General features: G+C 33.7%; 2 protein-coding genes across 2 annotated transcripts; both read right to left on the minus strand.

Annotated features, from left to right (window-relative positions):
* Nucleotides 1-1,710, minus strand: LOC106753484. Its single transcript, XM_014635302.1, has 3 exons — nucleotides 922-1,710; nucleotides 198-273; nucleotides 1-92 (listed from the first exon to the last, which is right to left on the minus strand). Exons 1-3 carry the CDS (start codon nucleotides 1,708-1,710, stop codon nucleotides 1-3), a joined length of 957 nt encoding a protein of 318 aa, XP_014490788.1.
* A 12,819-nt stretch (nucleotides 1,711-14,529) lies between these two features.
* LOC106753476 (F-box protein At1g67340) lies at nucleotides 14,530-16,390 on the minus strand. Its single transcript, XM_014635295.2, has 3 exons — nucleotides 15,932-16,390; nucleotides 15,687-15,849; nucleotides 14,530-15,566 (listed from the first exon to the last, which is right to left on the minus strand). The coding sequence occupies exons 1-3, from the start codon at nucleotides 16,210-16,212 to the stop codon at nucleotides 14,844-14,846; spliced, it is 1,167 nt and encodes a 388-aa protein (XP_014490781.1). The 5' UTR covers nucleotides 16,213-16,390; the 3' UTR covers nucleotides 14,530-14,843.
* Nucleotides 16,391-22,491: the final 6,101 nt, after the last annotated feature.

Consider the following 22,491-nt stretch of genomic DNA (forward strand, 5'->3'; position numbering starts at 1 on the left):
CTAAATGTCATAGAATTTAAGCTCTTGAAGGAACTTCTTCACCCATATAAGTTCACATGTCAGTGATGTCATTGCCCTATATTCAGCTTCAGCTGTTGATCGAGCCACTACATTATGTTTCTTACTTTTCCATGAGATAATGTTTCCTCCAAGGAAAACACAATATCCAGTAGTAGATCGTCTATCAGTAGGAGAACCTGCCCAATCGGCATCACAATATCCTGATACCTGAAGGCTTCCTTTCTTTTCATATAACAACCCTTGCCCGAGAGCCTTTTTTGAATACCTTAGGATTCAAATGATAGCATTCCAATGGCCAACACATGGAGCTTGCATGAACTGACTAACCACTCCAACAGCAAAAGATAGATCTGGCCTTGTAATAGTGAGATAGATTAGTTTTCCAACAAGTCTCCTATATCTCTCCGGGTCGGAAAATAACTCACCTTCTTCGGTTGTTAATTTTTTATTTGGGTCCATAGGACTGTAACCCGGTCTACAATCAATCATGCCTGTTTCTTGCAAAATATCCAGGGCATACTTCCTTTGGGAGATTATAACTCCATCTTTTGACTGAGCTACTTCAATGCCTAAGAAGTATTTGAGGCTTCCAAGATCCTTGGTTTGGAAATGTCTACACAAGTACTCCTTCAATTGAGATATTCGAGCAATATCATTTACCGTAATGACTATATCATTAACATATACTATTAAGTAAACACATTTCCTGAGAGATGAATGATAATAAAAGACCGACTGATCTGCTTCACTGCATTTTAGCCCAAATTTTTGAACAATGGAGCTAAATTTTCCAAACCAAGCACGTGGTGATTGCTTGAGCCCATACAAAGATCGATGCAATTTGCAAACCATACTAGACTCCCCCTGAGCAACAAACCCAGGAGGTTGCTCCATATAAACTTCTTCCTCAAGATCACCATGGAGAAAGGCATTTTTGATATCCAATTGATGAAGTGGCCAATGACGAATTGCTGCCATTGCGAAGAAAAGACGAATGGTAGTCATCTTGGCCACGGGAGAAAAGGTGTCACAATAATCAAGGCCATACACCTGAGTGTACCCCTTTGCAACCATTCGGGCTTTGAGCCTATCAATGTCACCATTAGGGCCGACTTTAACTGCATATACCCATCGACAACCAACAACCTTTTTGCCCGGGGGAAGTGGCACAAGTTCCCAAGTACTACTGTGGTCAAGAGCCTGCAATTCTGCAATCATGACTTGTCGCCATCCAGGAAGATCAAGTGCTTCTTTCACATTTTTGGGTATAACCACAAAAGACACTGAGGATAAAAGGGAATAAAAGGAGGGCGACAATCTGTGATAGCTAAGAAAATTATAAATGGGATGAGGGTTTCGAGTGGAACGAGTACCTTTTCTGAGAGCAATGGGCCAACCAGACTCACCTTCACAAGAAGGCGTGGCAAGAGGCAGTGATGGAGAAGAAGCTGAAGAAGGAGATCCACCATTTTCTGGGAGAGGACTGCCCACGGGGGTACTATGTCGGGAGATATCAATATGTGGAGAGGAAGGTTCGGGAGGACTTTGAGCATGACTTGAATTGACGGGTACATTAGAGATATTGGACTCAACCACTGGAAGAGGAATGACCTGTTGGAGGATATGAACATCTTGAACAGATGGAGAGAAGAAAGGTGTTTGTTCAAAGAATGTGACATTGGCAGACATGTAGTACTTCCGGGTGTCAACACCCAATTTCGTCCAGGTGACTAAATAATGGGACTTGGTTTTTATTGTTGTCTTATTTCATTTTTTATTATTATTATTTTATTTTATGTTATTTTGTTATTCTTAATTTTATTTTACTATTTTGTTTAGTCTTGTGAAGAAAAGAAAGAAAAAAAAAAGAAAAAGAATAAAAGAGAAAAAAGGGAAAAGAAAAAAAAAGGAAAAAGGAAAAAGAATAAAAAAGAAAAAAGGGAGTGCATGGGAATAAAATGAAAAGAAAAAAATGGTGATTAAATGGGAGAGGTGCTGCACATGATGAATTGGATTTGATTTCCTTGGAAAAATGCCCATAAGCAATTACTATTAATGCATGACAAATCACTTTAGAATATTTTTGAAATTTTGTTTTATTTGGTAATAATTCGAATCAACATTATGACAATCATTACAAGAAATAATTAAAAATAATATATTGATTGTTGTATTCAGTTTCTTCCTAAAGAGAAAAATATGATTTTAATTTGATTTATTTTTCTTCAATCAAGACCATTTATTTCCCTATTTTGCTAATTGACAATTAATTCGCCATTAAGACAAGATCACAATAATATTACAAATATGTGTATATAAATATGCACCTTGTAAACAAGAAAAGGAGAGAGAATTGAATTTCGGAAGGAAAGCATAAGGGAATAGAAAAAAGAAAGAGGAAAAAAATCGAATTTCGAAAATATAACATAAGAGAACAAAGAAAAAGGAGAAGAGGCATAAGAAACCTATGGTTTCTTGAAGAATGTAGGCTTGGGTTAAATATTCCGTGCAATACCCCGTTTTTCACCTGCACCCTTTTCTCTTCGATTTTATTTTCTGCAACCTTACTTTTATTTTCTAAATTATAATGTTTGTTTTCCTATTATTGTCTTCGCGTACCCTATAATTATTAACCCCACATCCCTATGTCTCATGTTTTGTTTTTTTTCTATTTTTATGTTATTTTATTTTTTTTTCTTGTTTTTGGTTGTTACATATTGATCACCGCATACACGTTTTTAATTCTCACTGCATACATTTTTGCTATTTCTTCATTGTACCAATTGTCTCATTATTATGCGTTAATTTTATTGTATATTTTAAACTTTTATTTACCCTTTTTTATGTTATAAAAATCACAAAAAAATATATAGTTTTAATTTGTTTTCTATTTTATGCGTTATTTCTCTTTATATAAATATCATTATTACGTTATCGTTTTATTTTAAATACTTAGGCCAATATAATTTTTATTAAATCTTATCTAAATATAATTATTATTCTTATAATTTTCTATAGTAAAAATTACAAAAATGAAAGATAAAATTATAAAAATTATAAAATAAAAATATCCAAAAAAAAATTTAAAGGTTTAAGCGCGTGTGTGATCTTTCGCATTGTCCTTGTGCTGAGACTTTTTTTTCCTTTATAAAAATTAAAAAAATATGTTTTAAAAGTTTAAGCACGTGTATGATCGCACGCATCGTCCTCGTGCTAAGACCTTTCCTCCTTTTATAAAAATTAAAAAATATGTTTTAAAGGTTTAAGCACGTGTGTGATCGCACGCATCGTCCTCGTGCTAAGACCTTTCTTCCTTTTAATAAACTATCAAAAATGTTTTAAAGGTTTAAGCACGTGTGTGATCGCACGCATCGTCCTCGTGCTAAGACCTTTTCTTCCTTTATAAAAATTAAAAAAAATATGATTTAAAGGTTTAAGCACGTGTGTGATCGCACGCATCGTCCTCGTGCTAAGACCTTTCCACCTTTTATAAAAATTAAAAATATATGTTTTAAAGGTTTAAGCACGTGTGTGATCGCACGCATCGTCCTCATGCTGAGACCTTTTCTTTTTTCTCACATAAAAAAAATTCCAAAAATATAAAACATTCACATTTTCAAACAACAAACAACTTTTCAGCCAGAACTACGTAACCCTGATTTCTCATTTTGAGAATACGTAGGAGCAAGGTCAATCCTTGTCGGGCACAAAAAAATAAAAAAATATATTTTGTTTCTTTAAAATTTTGCTTTTTGGGTTAGTTAAACATTTTGCAAACCACATCTTTATTCGCGTATTTAATTAAAGGTACTGCCTTCAGGCAGGCGTTGTAGGGTGCTAATACCTTCCTTACACGTAACCGACTCCCGAACCCAATATTTGGTTTTCGTGAACCGTGCTTTATCATTTTATGGTTTTTCCGTAGTTTTCCAGAATAAACTATGGTGGCGACTCCAAAAAACATTTTCAAAACCCGTTTTCCTTTTTGGATCGTCGTCCCATCACGATTCCGGTTGCGACACCGGGTTTCAGGAGAGTAACACTGGCACCCTTTTTGAAGCCGAGAATAGCCCAAAAAGACACATTTGATTGCACGAGCGGAGAGCTTGTCCAGCCTTGGAGACATGTCGTGAACAAAACAAACACAACCAAAAACTCGAGGAAGGGTGTGAAAGAGAGGATCATTGGGAAAGAGAATGGAGAAAGGGATTTTATTATTGAGAGAGGAGGAGGGCATCCTATTAATAAGAAAACATGCAGTTAAGATGACACCCCCCAGTGATGAACAGGAATATGGGCACCAAGCAAAAGGGTACGAGTAGTTCCAACCAAGTGTCTATTTTTTCTTTCGGCTATACCATTTTGCTAGGGTGTATGAGGACAAGTGAACTGATGCAAAATACCATGGGAGCTAAGGATTGTAGAAAAAGAGGACGAGAAATACTCTTTAGCATTATCACTTCTTAAGATTTTAATTACTTGACCAAATTGGTTCTTGATTACATTCAAAAAGGAGGTGAAGATGGGTAAAAATTCAGAGTGATCTTTCATTAGATAAACCCAAGTACATCTAAAATACTTATCAATAAATGTAACAAAATATCTAAAACCAAAAGAAGAGACGCGACTAGGTCCCCAGACATCAGAGTGAATAATAGAAAAACTAGAAGTACACATTGAATGAGACCTTTTAGTAAAGACAGATCTAACATGTTTTCCTAGTTGACAAGACTCACATTCTAAAGTCTAAAGACCACTAAGTTCAGGACACATCTTTTTTAATTATGACAAGTGAGGATGGCCAAACCGATCATGTAACACTTTAGGGGGAAGAGCTGCAACACAAGATACCCGTGGACGACATCCAAAATGGTATAAACCTCCAGCTTCATATCCTTCTCCAATCTGACTCCCCGAGCCACACTTCTGTATAACAAAGATTTTGAATCAAAGGTTATTGAACAATGTAAAATTTTGGTTAACTAACTTAAGGAAATTAAATTGAATGGATAGTTAGGGACAAAAAGAACAAATTTCAGAGTGAGAGAGGTGATAACAGCCTAAAAACCGTTATTTTTATACTTGAATTTGATATCAAAACGCATCCTTTATGGCTTAGAATGAGCTTAAAATCATGTAAAACACTTGAGTTTGGTTTCTACAGAGTCAAGAGTGGTTTTTAGAGATATTATGCTTGTTTTACATTGTTTTGGCAGGATTTGATGAGAATATAAGGATGGAAGTGAAGAAGGGAGGATTTAGACTCAAGAAAGGATGAGAAAAGAAGCAAAAGAAGAGTAAGGTCCATCACTCAGCGCCAATTCTAGCGCTGAGCGCCAGCTTCGAGGAGGAAGTCATTGTTTCTCGCCCAAGCGGCGACGTTGAGCGTCCTGCGATTCTGAGGGCCAGCGCTGAGCGCAAGGTTCCACCGCTGAGCATCCTGCGATTATAGGGTCTACCGCTGAGCGGTCAAATGGGCGTTGAACGCCTAAATGATGGGCCTGGGCCAAAATTCTGTTACTTTTTTGCGTTATAAATATACCTATTGCGACCCTCAGAGTAATCTTTTGGTAGAGGAAGACTTCAGAGCAACTTCTACACTCCTTGGAGGCGATTTCTTGGATGCTTAGGCTCCAACTTATCAAATCTAGGGTTTACTCTTTCGTCTTTTCCATTAATTCCATCTAGTTTCACCATGTCTATGGTGAACTAATCCTTTTGTTGTTGGGGTACAATGTAGTCCTTTTGAAACTTTCTTGTATCAAAATTTCTTACTATATTCATATGCTTTTATTATCAATTGTTTGGGTTTTCTTTTCTGATGATAATGCTTACATCATTTAACTCATTCGGTGTTATGATATTTGATTTTTTCGATATGGGAACGTACGGGGAAATCTAGAACTGATAAGAATTCTCTTGATAATGGAATACTGCCTCGGAATAGGGGTAGGACGATCAATTGCTTTAAGCTTCTATACCTAATGCATTGGTAATTACTAGGGAGACTAGGAATGGTAAACTAGTAATTAGTAATAGGCTTTTTTCGCCGAGGAATTGGGTTTAGAGTAATTCAGAAAGTTGCATGACATTGATAATAAAGCGAATTTAATAAGAATAATATATATAAGAGGGTGGATAAGGATGAAATTGTAAACCCCAACAACTCCATTCATTCATATTTCTTATTTGCCAATTGATTCAATTTGCATTTGCATGTTTAGATTTAGTTTTGCATTAACTCTACAAAATTATTCTTCTTTTAAGTCTTATGCAATCAAGACAAACAACATTTACCGAATGAGTTAAACGATAAAAGCATTAAGCAAAGGTAAGGAACCCAAAAATTGATAAATCAAGCATATGCAAGCATATAAAGTAAATAAGAATTTGGATATATGAGAGTTTCAAAAGATTACATTGTTCCCCAACAACAAAGGGTTTAGTTCACCATAATCATGATGAAACTAGATGAAATACAATGGAAGAATGAAAGAATAAACCCTAGATTGAGTAGTTTGGAGCCTATGCATCCAAAGAACGGCCTCCAAGGAGTGTAGAACTGTTGTGGACGTTTCTCTCTGCCAAAAGAATGAGGTTTGAATCGAACTGGGGCTATATATAGGCCAAAAAGATAACAGAATCTAGGCCAAATAACAACAGATAACCGCTCAGCGGTTTCCCTCTTAGTCGTGTGACCGCTCAGCGGTCAGTTTTACCGTTGAGCGGTTTGCCTCTAATCGCCCTGGATGCTCAACGGTTTCTTTGACTCTTCTTTTCATCCTTTTTCTTCATCTTTCACGGGTCTAAGTCCACCTTGCTTTACTTCCATCTTCAATTCACCTCAAAACCCTGCAAAACAATGTAAAAACAAGCATAATATATCTAAAAACAACTTTTGACTCTCACATGACTCAACTAAGTGTTTTACTTGATTTTTACTTGATTTTAAGCTCATTCTAAGCCATAAAGGGTGTGCTTTGATATCAAATTTAAGTATGAAAATAACGGTTTTTAGACCGTTATCAGTTGTCTAGTTCAAAATATGCTAAGTTAAAAAAATAAGTGCAGTAAGATAAAGATTGTGTACATTACAACTACAAAGATAATATAACCTCAAAAGGTCTTATGCTAGTAAAACATTAGTTAGTCAATAAAATTTTACCGAACTATACCCTAATTTTTATGAACTTATTTTAAAGGTTTGATCATTTCGAAGGTCCTTATTTGTGTCAATTAGGTCCCCGTTTTTTAGAAACAAGTAGGCTTCGTTTTACACCATGAGAGGGGGTGAATTGGTGTTAGTTCAAAAACAAAATCTTTTCGTAATCTTTATATGAAAGTGCAAAGCTTTTTTATCTTTCTTGAAATGCAAGTAATGAAAAATTCAATGCAGCAGAAAAACGCAGTTGACTGCTAAACAAATAAAGTCGATTGGAAATAAAGAGTGCGGGTATAGAGAAAATCAAACACTGGTTTTTATACTGGTTCAGCCAACAATGCCTACATCTAGTGTCCTTCCAATCCACGAAGCAAATGCACTATAATGGTTGTGGTTTTTACGACAAGGAATATATAGAACCCACACGCAAAAATATAAATCTCCTCTCTAACCCAAAACCAAAATATAGCTGCACAAAAAAACCAGAATTGCAACAAGAATCCCCTCTTCTACAATCTGAACCCACGTCGAACAATCCTCAACGTGTAACTAGTACTCTTCACAGGATGTCAAGCCTAACACATCAGACTTCACAGGTTGCTAAGCCTTCAATCAATGCAGCAATCTTCATAGGATGCCAAGCCTTTAAAGATCAATCAAGAAGCACCTTTTTCGTGTAGATAATGATCACACAGTCAGCACAAATTGCCTTCTCCCTTTGAATCTCTCTCAAGATAGATCACCATCGTCTTCTTGGAGAATTCTTGGAGCTATTAAAACAGAGAATTCAATCTGAAACAAGAAATGAAAATGTCAGATCATCAAAAGTCTCTGAACAACTCGTGTTCAGTCAATTTATAGTTTTCTGTTAGACAGATTGTTTCTCAGTCGAATAGCCTACTAATTCAGTCCACTGTATTAAAATAGTTATAACAGACAGTCAACATATAGGCTCTCAATCAACAAAATTCAACACACATTTATTACAATATGAGAAATCATTTCTTCTGTTGATGCCAATATCCAGCACGGGAAACTCTCTACCAAAGTCACTTCTCACGACCTTTCCCCTCTCCATCTAGTTTTCTTCCTCTAGAAGACCGTCGGAGCTAGTATCACTCACCATAGGCTCAACCTTCAGTTGACCAAGTCATCAATGCTTAACTAACTTTCAAAAATATAGCCGTTGGAGCGTGTAAGCATAACAGAATTCCAAACAGATCAGTAACACAGTCGAATATGCATTATACAATGTCGACTGAAACATGTAAAAACACTTTGAAATTCTTTTCAACTCAACATATCACACAACACTGAATCTCAAAAGTTGTACAAAGGTTTTAGCATAGTCGAATCCATTATAGGTGTATTCGACTAGACTAGAACTTTGTCACTCAATTATAAGTTCATAAAGGTGCTTGTGATCTTTCACTTCCAGAAATGTGAAATAAAATGTTTTTAATCAACCAATTCATATTCCACATATTCATACAAGCATATTCCACAATTATATCACACAATCAATCATAGGAACAAACATCACAGTACATCAACACATGTTCAGCAGATATGACAAACAATTCAGAATAAGAACATGTAATGCAGCAACATGTGTACTGTTATTAAGCATTGTGTTGTCATCATCAAAAACTAGTTTGATATAGAGTTTGTGTTGTCAACAATCTCAACACCCGTATTTTGAAAGAACTCAATTGAGTCCCTTTTTATGTAAAATTGAATCAATAAAGCCCCTACCGTTAAATTTTGTGGACAGCATTAAATGTGTTGCCTGGTGGCATGGTGAGGTGGCATTTCATAACCACGTGGCACATAAATAGGTCATCACGTGGCAGTCCCCTTTCTCCAAAATTAGGGTTCTGCAGATCAGGCAAGGGAGCTTGCGCTGTGTCGCACGCAAAGGAGAACGAAGGCGCTGGAAATTCCTCCCGTGGTGGCACGTTGGATGTTGATCCTTCTTATAGGTTCGATTTGGGATTTTAGCAAGCAGAAAGAAGCATTGGTTGATGGAAGATGAAGGTGTTGCGGTTTCTGTGATTTTGGGAATGATTTGTAGGTTTTAGATTATTGGTGGTGGTAAAGACGCACGGTAATGATAACGGTTGAAACACAGTTATTTTCATATGTCATTTTAGACCAAATTACACCCTTTAAGACTTAGAATGAGCTTAGAATAAAGTAAAACCCAATAAATGAGTCAGTCGAGAGTCAAAAGCTGTTTTTAGCAATATTATGCTTGTTTTGCATTGTTTTGCAATGATTTTGATGAAAGTGAAGACTGGGGTTGAAGATGAAGGTCTTAGACTCAAGACAGAAGAAGAAAATTGAAGAAAAGAAGAGTCTAGGAACCGCCCGACGGTAAAATTCACCGTTGGGCGGTCCAATGCGAGGAGGAGGCAACTGGCGTGGACGCTGGGCGGATTTGCGATTAGGGGCAAACCGCCGAACGGTGGACCCTTGGCGCCGGGCGGTGGCACGATAATGGGCAAACCGCCGAGCGGCATAAGTGTGACACCGGGTGGTTGTCTGCTGGGCTTGGGCTTGTTTTCTGTGACGCTCCTCAGCTATAAATAGCCCTGTTACGATTTCATTCTGATTCTTTTGACAGAAGAGGGCAGCTAGACCTAATTTTCACTCCTTGGAGAAGATCTCTTGGATGCTTAGGCTCCTTTTCATCCTATCTAGAGTTTGCCCTTCCATTCTTCCATTATTTTCATCTAGGTTCACCATGACAATGGTGAACTAAACCCTTTTGTTGTTGGGGGAAACAATGTAATCTTTTGAAACTCTCTTTTATTGAAACTCTTGTTTACTTATATGATTGTCATATGCTTTGATTATCAATTGTTGGGTTCTCATCTGTGCTTAAAGCTTTTATCGTTTAACTCATTCGATAACTGTGGTTTGTCTCTATTGATACAGGAACGTACAGTACTGTCCTGAACTGGTGAGAAATTCCTTGATTAATGAAATACCACCTAGGGATAGGGAGGTAGGACAATCAATTGTTTTTGCTTTTGTTCGGTAATGTGTTGCTAATTGTTAGGGGAGGCTAGGGATAGCAAGCTGGTAATTAGTAATAGGCTCTTTTCGCCGAGGGATCGGGTTAAGAGTAGGCCAAGAAAGTTTACATAACAATTAGATAATCAAGCACATTAAAAAAGAGGAGTAGATAAGAGGGAGCGGATAAGATGAAATTTTCAACCCCCAACAACTTCATTCATCCATAGTCTTTTTCGTCAATTGAATCAAACACATTGCATGTTTATTTTCTGTCCTTGCATTCCAAACAATTAATTTTTCTCTACAAGTCTTACGATCTCAATTCACACGAACGATAAGTCCTTTCGAGTCTCTTGGGAAGAACGATATCGGGTATTGCCGATTATATTACTTGAACGATCTGGTACGCTTGCCAGTGAGTCAACAGGTAACTATCCTTATTGTACGATGATGATTGAGATCCTGATTTATATGTTTCTAATAGATTGAAACAAATGCCATTGTCTCTTGTTTTTCATGTTCAACACACGCCACTGTACTCCACTGTTCATTGATGACTAAATTTTGTTTTCTCTCTTGGCAGATCTATAGATAACTTTGTTTTGGGTGTGTTTGATTTTTATTTTTTGAGAACTGATTTTAGTTCCTACACAAAATTGGTGCAATATGAAATTGTTTTAGAAAATAGTTTTTAAAATCAGAAAACGAGAAGGAAATCTTACATAATTTTCTTGTTCCTGCAAAAGGTGATTTGCTAAAAGAAAAAGTGTTTTTCAACGCCCGACCACTACAGAGAAGAGAACACCCTTTTCCCTTTCAGATCTCGATTTTGCCTTCTTCTCTTTCATTTTCTCTCTTTCTCCAACCAGTTTGAAATCGCTTCTACTTCACCCCACAAAATCTTATCATTTTCAATTTCATCCTAATTCCTTCTTGGATCGCCTTTTTATACTCTCCTCTCCTTCTCCATGGTTGTTATCTTGTAAGAGCTCGAGCTGATTATGATTATATCATCAAGCTTCTCCTAATCGGCGATAGTGGTAATTTATTCATATTTTTTTAATATTTCTTTAAGTGTTATGCTATAGTTCTTTGATTCCCTTGTTGTGACTTGATTCGATCTGGTTTCGAATAGTGGATAGTTTTATTCTACTGAATGTTTGTTTGTGGTTAAAACTGACCTTACTTAGGTGCTTACTACTCTGTGATTTTAAGCTGTAAATGGATGATTATTACTTTTTTTCAAGTGAATTTTGTGGTTGTCAGTGTATTGTGATGAATGAAGTTAGTGGTTAATTGTTAATGAAGTTTCACATGAAAGCACGAGGGTTTATGGTTCCCACAGGTTGATGAAAGCACGAGGGAGATGGTGCTTTTGCCTTGGCTCCTGGCGGCACAATTTTTTGTTGGGTTTCTTTGCGTTTGATTTATAGTTGGTGATGGACGAAGTTTCGTGATGGTGCGTCAATGGAGGAAAGTTCCATGTAACTCTGCCACGTCATTAAAAATTGCATAGTCAACAAGCTAACACACAAATTTTAATGTTATCCACTAAATTTAACGACAAAGTCATAATTGACTCAATCTTACATAAAAAGGGACCTAATTGAACTCTTTATAAAAACAAGGACCTAATCGACACCCTCACAAATAAATACCTCCGAAATGATTAAACATATTTTAAAAGTTATTATTTAGAAAAAGTACGGTATTTTTCATTTATATTTTCAAATGCTCTTTATAACGTTTATAAACAGCTTTCAAAAGTAAGAGTTTTAAAGAAGTAATTGTTTGTTTTTTTATTTTTTTCTAACTTTTAATACTATTAGCTCTGCTTTCTATAAATATAAACTTTTTCTATGTATTTTTATTCCGAAAAGGACAGTTTTATTTTTCTGAAAAAGGGGCAAACAAACGGTCCTATTAATCTCCTTAAATATTTATACTTATTTAGAATTTTTAAAAGAACATGATACATTATCGATCAAAGATTGGTTCTGATTATGATATTAATAAATGTCTCCCTCTAATTCTGGCACGAAATATGATTAGACAGAAAGCATAAGATGGTGAATGCTTTGCAATGGAATGCAAAGATACCAAAGCAAGAGGCAAAACAAGAAGAAAGGGAGAAAATAAATTTTTTAAAAGAAAATTAACAGTTAGATTTCCAAATCAAAGGCATAAGAAACCTATCTGTCCTAGAAGGTTCATCATATTTCCACAAAATAGTGGTAGTTAGCACGTACCATAGTTAACTACTTTTGTTTTATAATAAACGAATTATATTCTAGTATACACAAAAACATATATATGCCCTTTTTCTACTCACTTTTTCATCTTCTAATTCAAATAAGAGACAAGTGAAATTGATCACTGAATTTAACTTCCCTCAGTTTTTGTTTCATGTTTTCTAAGTAAACGACTTCACTCATGAATCCAATGTTTGTTGCTTTAAAAGGATGCCAAAATGTAACCCTTTCTTTATACTTCTCTATAATGTCTTTTGAGATATTCCTTTTTGTAATTTCAACTCTAAAATTTGAATGAATTTGGGAAATGTGACTAGTTATTGCACTTGCCTGGTCCACCCATTCACTACTATATGGGGTTAAGTGCAACTGAAATAAATAATGATCCTGGACCAAAAATAAATAAATAAAGAGCATTGCAGAAAGAATAAGTGCACTCCATCATCCCCTCACCTTCTTTCTACACCCATTTAATTAATTTATTTCCCTTTTGACATGAATAATCTATTCAAAATCGAATCTTTATTTTTAAATTTCCCTTTTTTATTTTCCAACTATTATATATGTACAGAGTTCCTGCCAGCTAACTTTTTCTGAAACCCAACAAGAAATTTGCAAATGTTTCTCCTACTTTTCTTTTTTCAACTTTTCTTATTCCTTTTTGACCAAAAAAAAAAGACAGTGATAATTAAAGCTAGATGAAAGCTGGTTCTGGAGTAGCATTTAGTTGTAATCCTACCAATGCCATTAACATAATTTTATTGTACAACTTTGTTAGGTATTGAATAAAAAAAAAATTAATGCAATGCTCATTAGTTATAATAAATAATAAATTAGGTCAAATGTAAAGAAATAGAAATAAAGCTACTTCCCAATTATGTGCACAAAAGTTAATGCGCTTAAATCTACTACTGCAGCTTCATAAATTCATTAAATCATGCCAATCGATTCTCTACACTGTTTGGAGCCATGGTGCAAGGAAGTAAAAATCCTTTTTTTGAAAAAGAATTATAGAAAAAAAAAACTATCCAAAATAGAATTCATTACTAATAATATATATACTTCAGAAAAATAAAATGTAATGTTGCTAGTAAATTTATTTTCACCAAAAAGTATGTTCATCATTGTTATGACATAACTGTCTATTTTTGTAACGAGTAACTGCTTTAGTTATTTTACTAGTTGACTTTTATTATCTAATTAATCAAAGTTAAAATACTGTACAGGGTACTGTAGTTAATGTCGTGAACTTTAGAACTGACTAAAAGTACCAAAACATTTATGTGGCATCCATGTTATCGTCCTCTACACATGCTTGCTTATAAGATTCGTATTTCTATCTAATTAAATTTGGAATTTACCATTCATTGAATGCATTATCTATTAGTAAAATAGGCTTCAACGCAATATATATATAATCTTTTTGTTGTTTTAATTAACTTAAGGAGTTGCACTACCAAAGTCTTAAAGCTAAAACTTTATTCATTATAGATGAACTTCAGTTTATGAATTTTGAAATAGGCGATTTAAAAATTGTTATAAATAGAACAATTATTAGAAACATGTTGTAAACAGGTGAAGCAAATGTTTGGTTGAAGATTAGTGTTGTACTCAAAGAGCACTGAAATGGTAATTATTATTAACCTCACTTAAACTTTCCTATGCGATTTGGTTGCTGTCTTTCATAAAATAAAAATAAAAACAAAATTTAATAGTATCTTACGAATAATTATTGGTACAAAGTAATGATATGATAAGTTGCTTTGTATAATATGTCATTAAAACATTTTTGTAATAATTTTCATCAAGTTAGTAACAAGTTGTTGGATCACAAATAATGAAGCCTCCCTAATGATATAGCATGCATGTGAGGGAAGGTAAAAGTGTGTGAAACTGTTGAATTAGTTTTTTAACTTATTCCATGGCGCCGCATTAAATCAGTAGAGACAAATCACACCTCACCAAATCCTCCACCTTCAACTTAATTACATTTAATTTTGTCATATCTACCAACACCCCAATTCCAAACAAACTATATTTATCTACTCCCTAACATATATTTTCTACAAATTATTTTTAAACATTAAATTTATTTCGCATCAATTACTCTCAGATAGATTAAAATTCACATTAAGATCTTAGCATTGATTCTCTAATTAAAGTTAAACTCTGAAATTGCGAAGATAGAGAAAATTAATCTACTCTCGATTTTCCATGAGAATTCTCTCACTATACAAGAAAAAAAAAACGTACTCTATACCTTTTTTTTGGAGACGAACAACTAATAGTATTTTTTCTCTCTCTTCACCAAAAATAGATTCAAATCTTCCTCCGTCCACCACAGCCTCCCTTTCCGTTACCGTCACTTGTACGTTGAGAAAAACTGCCTAACTATCCGCCATAGCCATAACCTCGCCGTCACTATCCTCGTCTCCGATGTCTTCGCCGTCTTCGTCGAGCCACCGCTCCACGGGGGCGCACTCCACCTTGTGCCGGAACTTCCAATCCAGCGCTTGGCACGCGCGTGAGCAATAGTTCACCGCGCCACACACAGAACACCTTCGAAACTCGTGCTTCCTGGACTCGGGCCGCCCGCACCCCGCGTGCGAACACAACCTCAGCCCCTGTCCGGGCGAACCGCCGCGAGCGGCGAACCACTCCGCCATGAACCGGCTTGCCGGATGCACCTCCGGCGTCGGGATGTTACAACCGAAATCGCTGAGCAACGGACATCCGATCCCCTGCCGAAGCTGTGGCTGAAGGTTGCACGTCAGCCAGTGGCGCGCGGCGGCGTTCGTCGACAACACGGCCGCCAGCTCCCTTGCGTTTGCCTGCACCAGGAACCGCCGCCCCTCGGCGATGTTCTGCCGCACGCCGTAACCGTCTTGCAGGCAGTGACCGAGCTCTCGCAGCGCGTCGACGTGGCCGAGAAACGCCGCTCTGGCGCAGAGCGCCACGCCGGCGCGTAAGTCCTTGTCGCTTTTGGTTCCGCCGCTGCCGTTGAACTGAATCACGGCCAGCGAGTACAGAGCACGCGCGTGGGAGTTTATCGCTGCCTTGGCCATTAACGACGCGCCGCTCCCTCGGTTTTGCAAGCAGTAGAACCGAATCTGCACACAACAGATAGAAATCAACAAGTTAGATTTTTGAAAAAGTAATAACAATTGACAATTTCTTCACACAAGACAGTATTTTTCTAATTTCCTAACTTGAATTTCAGGTTAACTCACCATGCCTAAAGTGAAACAGGCTTCAACATTTCCGGCATCCGCACAGTTTTTGAGGAAACGGTGGGCCGAATCGCACCAATCTTTGGCTCTAATAGCGAAAGCTCTGGGAGAGACTCTGGACAAAACAAGCGAATGTAGTGCTAACTTGTTTAATCTCCTACACCTGTTACACAGAGACTGGAATCAGACACCGTCCAGAGAAAATGTAAGAAGAATAGAAAAACAATGGTTGAAAAATTACGCACGTGATTAAAACATTGAGAAAATCGGAAGGTTTAGTGGCGGTAGAACTAAGCTTGCAGAAGATAGAGATTACAAGGTCATCCGGCAAAGACTCAAAAAAATCGTAATCGGTAACGGTTTTTTCCGGCGTCTTCTTCTGCCTTTTTCGGCTATAACTAAAGGAGTCTCCGGCGACATGCACACGCATATGCATGTGCAGATCCTTGTTTTTGTTGGCAAGCCTCACATCCGAACACATCCTTGATACTACTCCAGAATAACAAGCTCCTCTCCTTGTTCTCATGCCCTTCGTTAACCAATCTTCCTCCTCCTCCTCCTTCTTCTTCTTCTCTTTTTCTTGTCTCTCCCTTGAGAGATAAAAGGGAAGAAAACCTAGGAAGCAAGTTATATATAGGAGGTAATGCAATGTGATGTTATGAATCTCCAAACCTGGACCACAACAACATCAAAGACACTGCCAAGGTTTTTAAATACCTCTTCAGAAATAAGTATGTATATGTAAGCGGACACAACAAATGTTAAGGTGGGACCACAACTACTTAATTACTGAAACAGCCCTAATGTTGTCGTTTGTGCTGGTCAAACTTGGTTGACCCAGATCCGCACCCTCGTCCTGCATAATTTGATGCTCTGGATATTAAAAATTAAAAATTAAAAATGGCTCTTATTTTGTACTGCCTAAAGAAAATGCTTTTCTCTTGTCTGCAGCATACCTTTGATTTTGAATAGTCTATTCTTCTCATCCTACCTGAGTTGTATTAGTTTTTGTTTTAACAAGATAGCAAAAGGAATGGGAAGGAGAGGGTAAATAATATGATGAGAGTTTGTTTTAAAAGCGGTTAAATTTGTTGAGTGAAACAACTAACTTCAGTTATTTTGAAAATTTTAGTTAACCCCAGGTTTAAAACAACATTCGCTATTCTCGGAGGTGCGCGTGATGGACACATGTGTTTTGGTGCGTGGCCGTTAGGAACGTGTTTTAGCAGGCAGTGACATTGGAGTGGGCAATTTCAGGTACCTAATCCTGGGCACTCGTTTAAGACCAAACTTATCTCGAGGTCAAACTACGATTCAGCAACTGCTTCAGTTACATTACACTACTCTTCTTCCTTTTTACCAGTTTTTGTGTCGTTTTTTGTTTTTTTAGTTCATTCCAATTATTCAAAATAATTTGTTGCTCCTGGGATGGATGATGTGTGGTAGAAAACTAATATCATATAACTATTTTCCAATCTTACATTGTCAGAATAATCAGTTATTGACCCAACTATTTTTATTTTGATCCAAGTATTGTAATACACATGGAAAAAACAAGTTTCTGTTCCGTTAACTTTATTAAATTTTATTAGGCCTCTTGTAATTTAAAAAATTAAATCAAACTCTTTAAACTTAAAATAATGTATAAATTAACATTTATTTTAACCTTATGATAATGTAAAAACATAGTCACTAAATATAAAAGATAATCTCATAATTTAAGATCCTAAAACATTATAATAAAATTTAAAAATATATTTAAGGTACTTTATTATTTATTTTATTTAAAAGATATAAAGTGATTATTATAATATAAATTTTCTAAAAAATATATAAAGTAATTATTATAATATAAGAAAGTTATATATTATGGTTACTTTTTAAATAATTTTATTAAAAAGATATATTTAATATTTTATTTTCATTAGAAGATCCCATAAAATCTTTTAAGTATTTATAAGATTTTAAGAAAAAAAAAGTGAAACTCATAATATGCATACTAATAAAATAGTTGAGTGTCAAACTTAATGAGAAAAAATAACTTGGAAGATAAGGTTTGAACTCACTTATATATTATAAATGGAACTAGACATCAATAAGTGGTTTGATAAACTCTAACATAGTTCCACATCCACTTATATACTATAAACTATAAAGTGTCCTTATTTATAGTAGATGTGAGACTTCTAATAACGTTTTTGAAAAAAAAAAAGTGATATTTTGGTGAAAGAATTCTTTTTTTCATGATTTTATGAGTTTCATGAATACAAGGGTGTGTCAGTATCTTGGGTTTTTAAATTATTATTTTGAAGTTGGAACTTTTAGAGGTGTTTTTGAGTTTTGTATGTTGTGAATATGATTGTGGTTTGGATTTTGGTGTTCCTCGAGTGGGTGCTTTGAGAGATCCCTCTGGTGATATCTCTCGATAGAGAAGATACTTCTTAAAGTGTCGAAGTCAGATGATGAATATCTATGAATAGATAACTTTATGAACTATGTGGAGTGTGTATGATGTTAGAGGGTCTTTGAAGTGTTCAAGTTAGAGGAGGAATGTCTCTATGTTGAGAACTTTATATGCTAAAATATTGTCGTGGTTTGTTATGAAAAGTTATATTCTGTTTTGTTTGTTTGTTTCATAATAGCTCACCCTTTTACTTTGTAATGATGGTTAGTGATTTGTCACGGGAGCACATGATCTTAGGTGTGGAGAATGCACAACACTAGGAAGAGTGGTCAATATTAATAAATGTTTGAAGCATTCTCTTAATCTTATATTTTTCTTTTTCAATAAAGTTCGTGTTTGCAAAATAATGAATTTTATGTGTCAAAATTTTCAATAAAACATAAATAGAGGTTTATTTTAAGTATTTAATTTATGTTAATTATAGATTATATAAAGTAAAAAGATTGGGATGCACATAAATTTAAAAAAAATTGAGCTTATTCTTTTATGTCTAAATTATATTTTTAATAGATGTAAATCTAAATAAAAATAGAAAATTTACTTTGAATAAAAATTCATTTAATATTGATTATTTTTCTTCATCTAAATTCAAAAGTAAATTTTAAAATATGCTCAAGTTTGACATCATAAACTATAATAGTAAATGAAATTAGAATGTTGGTAATTAGAAGGTGTTTTAGAAATAATTATTATAAATAAAATAAAATTAGATAGATTGTTTTATATTAAAGTCCACCATATGTGACTTTTTTTTCTTATCCAGGGAAATATAAGATAAATTTAAATTTTATATGATAATAAATTATAATTAGTGAACATTTGTACATAAATTTGAATATGTATTTATATAAAATATGATAAATGCTATAATTAAATGTAATATAAAATTATATACTTAGTAATAATTATCAAAAGTTATTAAAAATTAATGCTATTATTAAAATAAATAGAAAAAAAAATTGATAATCAATTAGGAAAGTTTAAGTCATGGTTGACTAAACCTTATGTATCTCTAAAATTAGTCCATTGAATAAATCTATCCTCACTTAAGTAGTAAAATTGTTTAAAAGCATGAGTTATGGTAGTTTGAAAGGCTACCCAAATATGCATTAAGCCTAAAGGTTAAGAAAATAGTTTAGCTTAAAGATAATTATCAAACGATGTATAAATTTGTGTATATCCAAACACTAAGAGAATTTTGGGAAAGTTTTTCTTTTTATTTGAATTTAAATTGGACTTAATTAAAATACATTAATATATAAAAATAAATCTCACTCAACTTGATTTATTGGCATAATACATTAATACGATCAAATTGTAGAATGAAAGGAGTATTTATAAATAAAATTAAGGAAATTCTTATAATTAACCTGTCAATTTGTAAGCAGATTAAAAAATCAAATTTTTAAAATAAATTATACCTTTCAGAAACATTTTGTATGATTCGTCGTCCCATGTTATAATAAGAACTAATAAGTATTAAGATACTTTAGATATACTTTAAATATACTTTCAACTTTGAAACAACTATAACTCTTTTAAAAGCATTGCATTTAAAAACTCACAAGCCAACCTTATCAATAGAAGTATAACATCTTACATAATATATTATCGAGTAAGTTAATATTTATATTGATACATAATTGTTTGAGCAAAATTTATTTTTATAAAGAATATATGAAATTGGGAAAATTTAAGATGTTTTAATTTACACCAAAAATACATCTAATATTTTAAATATAATTTCTTTAAGAAATGACTTCGAACCCAGGCTAGGATGTACGTGGGTCATGAATTACACCTAAGAAACCTCTTAATATCCTTTTAAAATTAAGAATACCAAGTATTCTTTAACATTAAGTGTTATGATCAGATAATCCAGAGTATCCAATTAAATGGTTTAAATAAAACTATTATTTGATTTTAATGATAATAGACACTATTAAGTAATGAAAATAGATTATATTATTTGATTAATAAAAATAGTAGTTAGTTAGTTGAAGGTCTTTACGATGAAAGTATTTTCTTACTAACATGCGTTATGGTCTTAAGAGAACTAATCTTTTACATCGTATTATAAAATAAACTTAACAAAACTCTAATAACCTTGTAATATATATTTATTTTTCTTATAATAGATATTGTCATCGTTAATTTGGTTGAATTTTATTTTTGGCTCTTTAAAACTTATCACACAAAAATTAGGTCATATCTTGTTTTGCCAATTGCATTAGTACAAAAACAGTGTATAACGTCAGGCGTTCAACATCCAACCATTCAATAGCCAAAATTAAAAATGACCGGTGATATTTTTGTAAATAAATGCAATTATTAAACGTCTTTTATAATTGTAATTTGACGTAAAATGATATAGAATGTCGAATGCCCCAACGTTAGACGTCAAAAAGATTAGTGAGTTCAATAAAAATTTGAGCGGGAGATTGAAAATTCATTCACTTTATCTTAGCGTACGAGACCCTCTTCTCTTTTCAAACTTTTCTCGAACGAAGTTTGACGACCATCATATGTAATCTTTCTTTCATTTGATACAAATGCATGTTAACTAACTACTTTAGGTATGATTTTCGTTTGTTTTTACCGATTATTTTCGTGTTCTTGTCCTTCATAGGTATATTTTACTTTCTTTCTCAATGGTGGCAACACTTTATTTTAATTAACTTACATTTTTTAAGGTTAGTTTTCGTTTTCGTTTTGCAAAACTTATTTGTTGAATTTGTTTGTTGTTTTTTTTTATTGAACTTGTTTTTTGTTGTTGTTTGGTTGAAGTAGTTTGTTGTTATTTGATTGAACTTATTTGTTGTTTGTCATTGTTCTTTGTTGTTGATCCTATATTACTGTTCGTAGTTCATGCTTTATAAAATACCAAAACTAAAATTTATTGTTTTTCTGCTTTTTAGGTCTCGTAGAGTTATAAGAAAAAATCACAATTAATTAAAAAAATGATTAACATTGAATATTGACAAAATTTAACGTTAAAATAACATCGTATATTGACAAAATTCGACATTAAATTAACATTGAATTAACGTCTCCGATATGACATTGCTCTCGAATTTGACATAAAAGTTAGGTTAAATATATTCGACATTGTACGTTTTTGTATGAGTGTTGTTTTGTTTTTTTTATTAATCTAGCTTTCGTTTTCAATTCTTTTATTCAATCTTTCTGGAATTCGTTTTTCAAACACGAACTTCAAATCCAATCAAGAAAGATAACATTTAGGATAAGACCAAGTTAAAAGGGTTGTTAATAAGTATAATATCATAATATTGAAACCTTTAAGAAGAATATATAATATATTAAATTGAGTTAAAATAACTTTTAAGTGTATTATAAACATAATCCAAAATGTATTAAGTCTAATTTCTTAAACTCCAACCATTCACACATATGACTGAAAAATGTGTTCTGGGGTGTAAGTTTATATTGTAAATCATTGGTGCATAGAAACGTGGCTTATGGGGAAGCTCCGTAGGACCTTAATTAACGTATCAACCTTAAAGAAAGATGTTTCGGGGAGTAGCTAATGTGTCATGTTGTGTGAGGATTTGCAACTTGATACCAAAAAAATATTTTACTCCTTTTTCTCCTTTTATTTTGAAAATATAAAAATTTACTTTTTGGTTAGAATCATTTTATTTTTATAAAAAGTTATCAAATAGTAGTTATTGATGTCAAATAATTTATTTTTTAACATTTGAGTATGAAAAAAAAAAAAGAAAAAAAGGTTATAAGTTGTATTATATGTGAGTTAGAGTCCATTATCACCAATCTCATCACTTAGATACACGAATGAGACGTGTGTTGTGTGTATGAGATTATAGCAACTATTCTATCCATATCTATAAATACTCATCGCACAACCTATCATTCTACATTTGGCTACGACAACCCAATCCCCGCACCCTAGCCACTTTCACTGCTACTACACGACACATCCACTCTAATACATCTATGTATATCACATCAACTTTTTAAATACTTCTAGCAGTATTTCTTTATATTTATATTAAATATACTGTTTTTACCTTTTGCTAAGCTGTAAAAGCGTTGCGTACTATGGTATTTTTAGAATCCATTGTCTCAATATTTTGAGTTAGAGTGTCATTAATTTCTTATATAAATTAAACTCATGTTTTACATCTCATAATGTTGTAATTTTTTTTAATAAAATTTCTTGAAATAGATATTATCTTGACTTTAAAAGGGAAAAGTATTTAATTAATTTTTGGAAAAACATAAAAGTTGAAGAATAATTGTTAGAGACGGAAATAGGAATGGAAGAAAATGCAGTGGAGTGTGATGTAGATATTATATGTG

The sequence above is a fragment of the Vigna radiata genome, unplaced genomic scaffold (assembly GCF_000741045.1).
Source record: "Vigna radiata var. radiata cultivar VC1973A unplaced genomic scaffold, Vradiata_ver6 scaffold_131, whole genome shotgun sequence".
Classification (NCBI taxonomy): domain Eukaryota; kingdom Viridiplantae; phylum Streptophyta; class Magnoliopsida; order Fabales; family Fabaceae; genus Vigna; species Vigna radiata.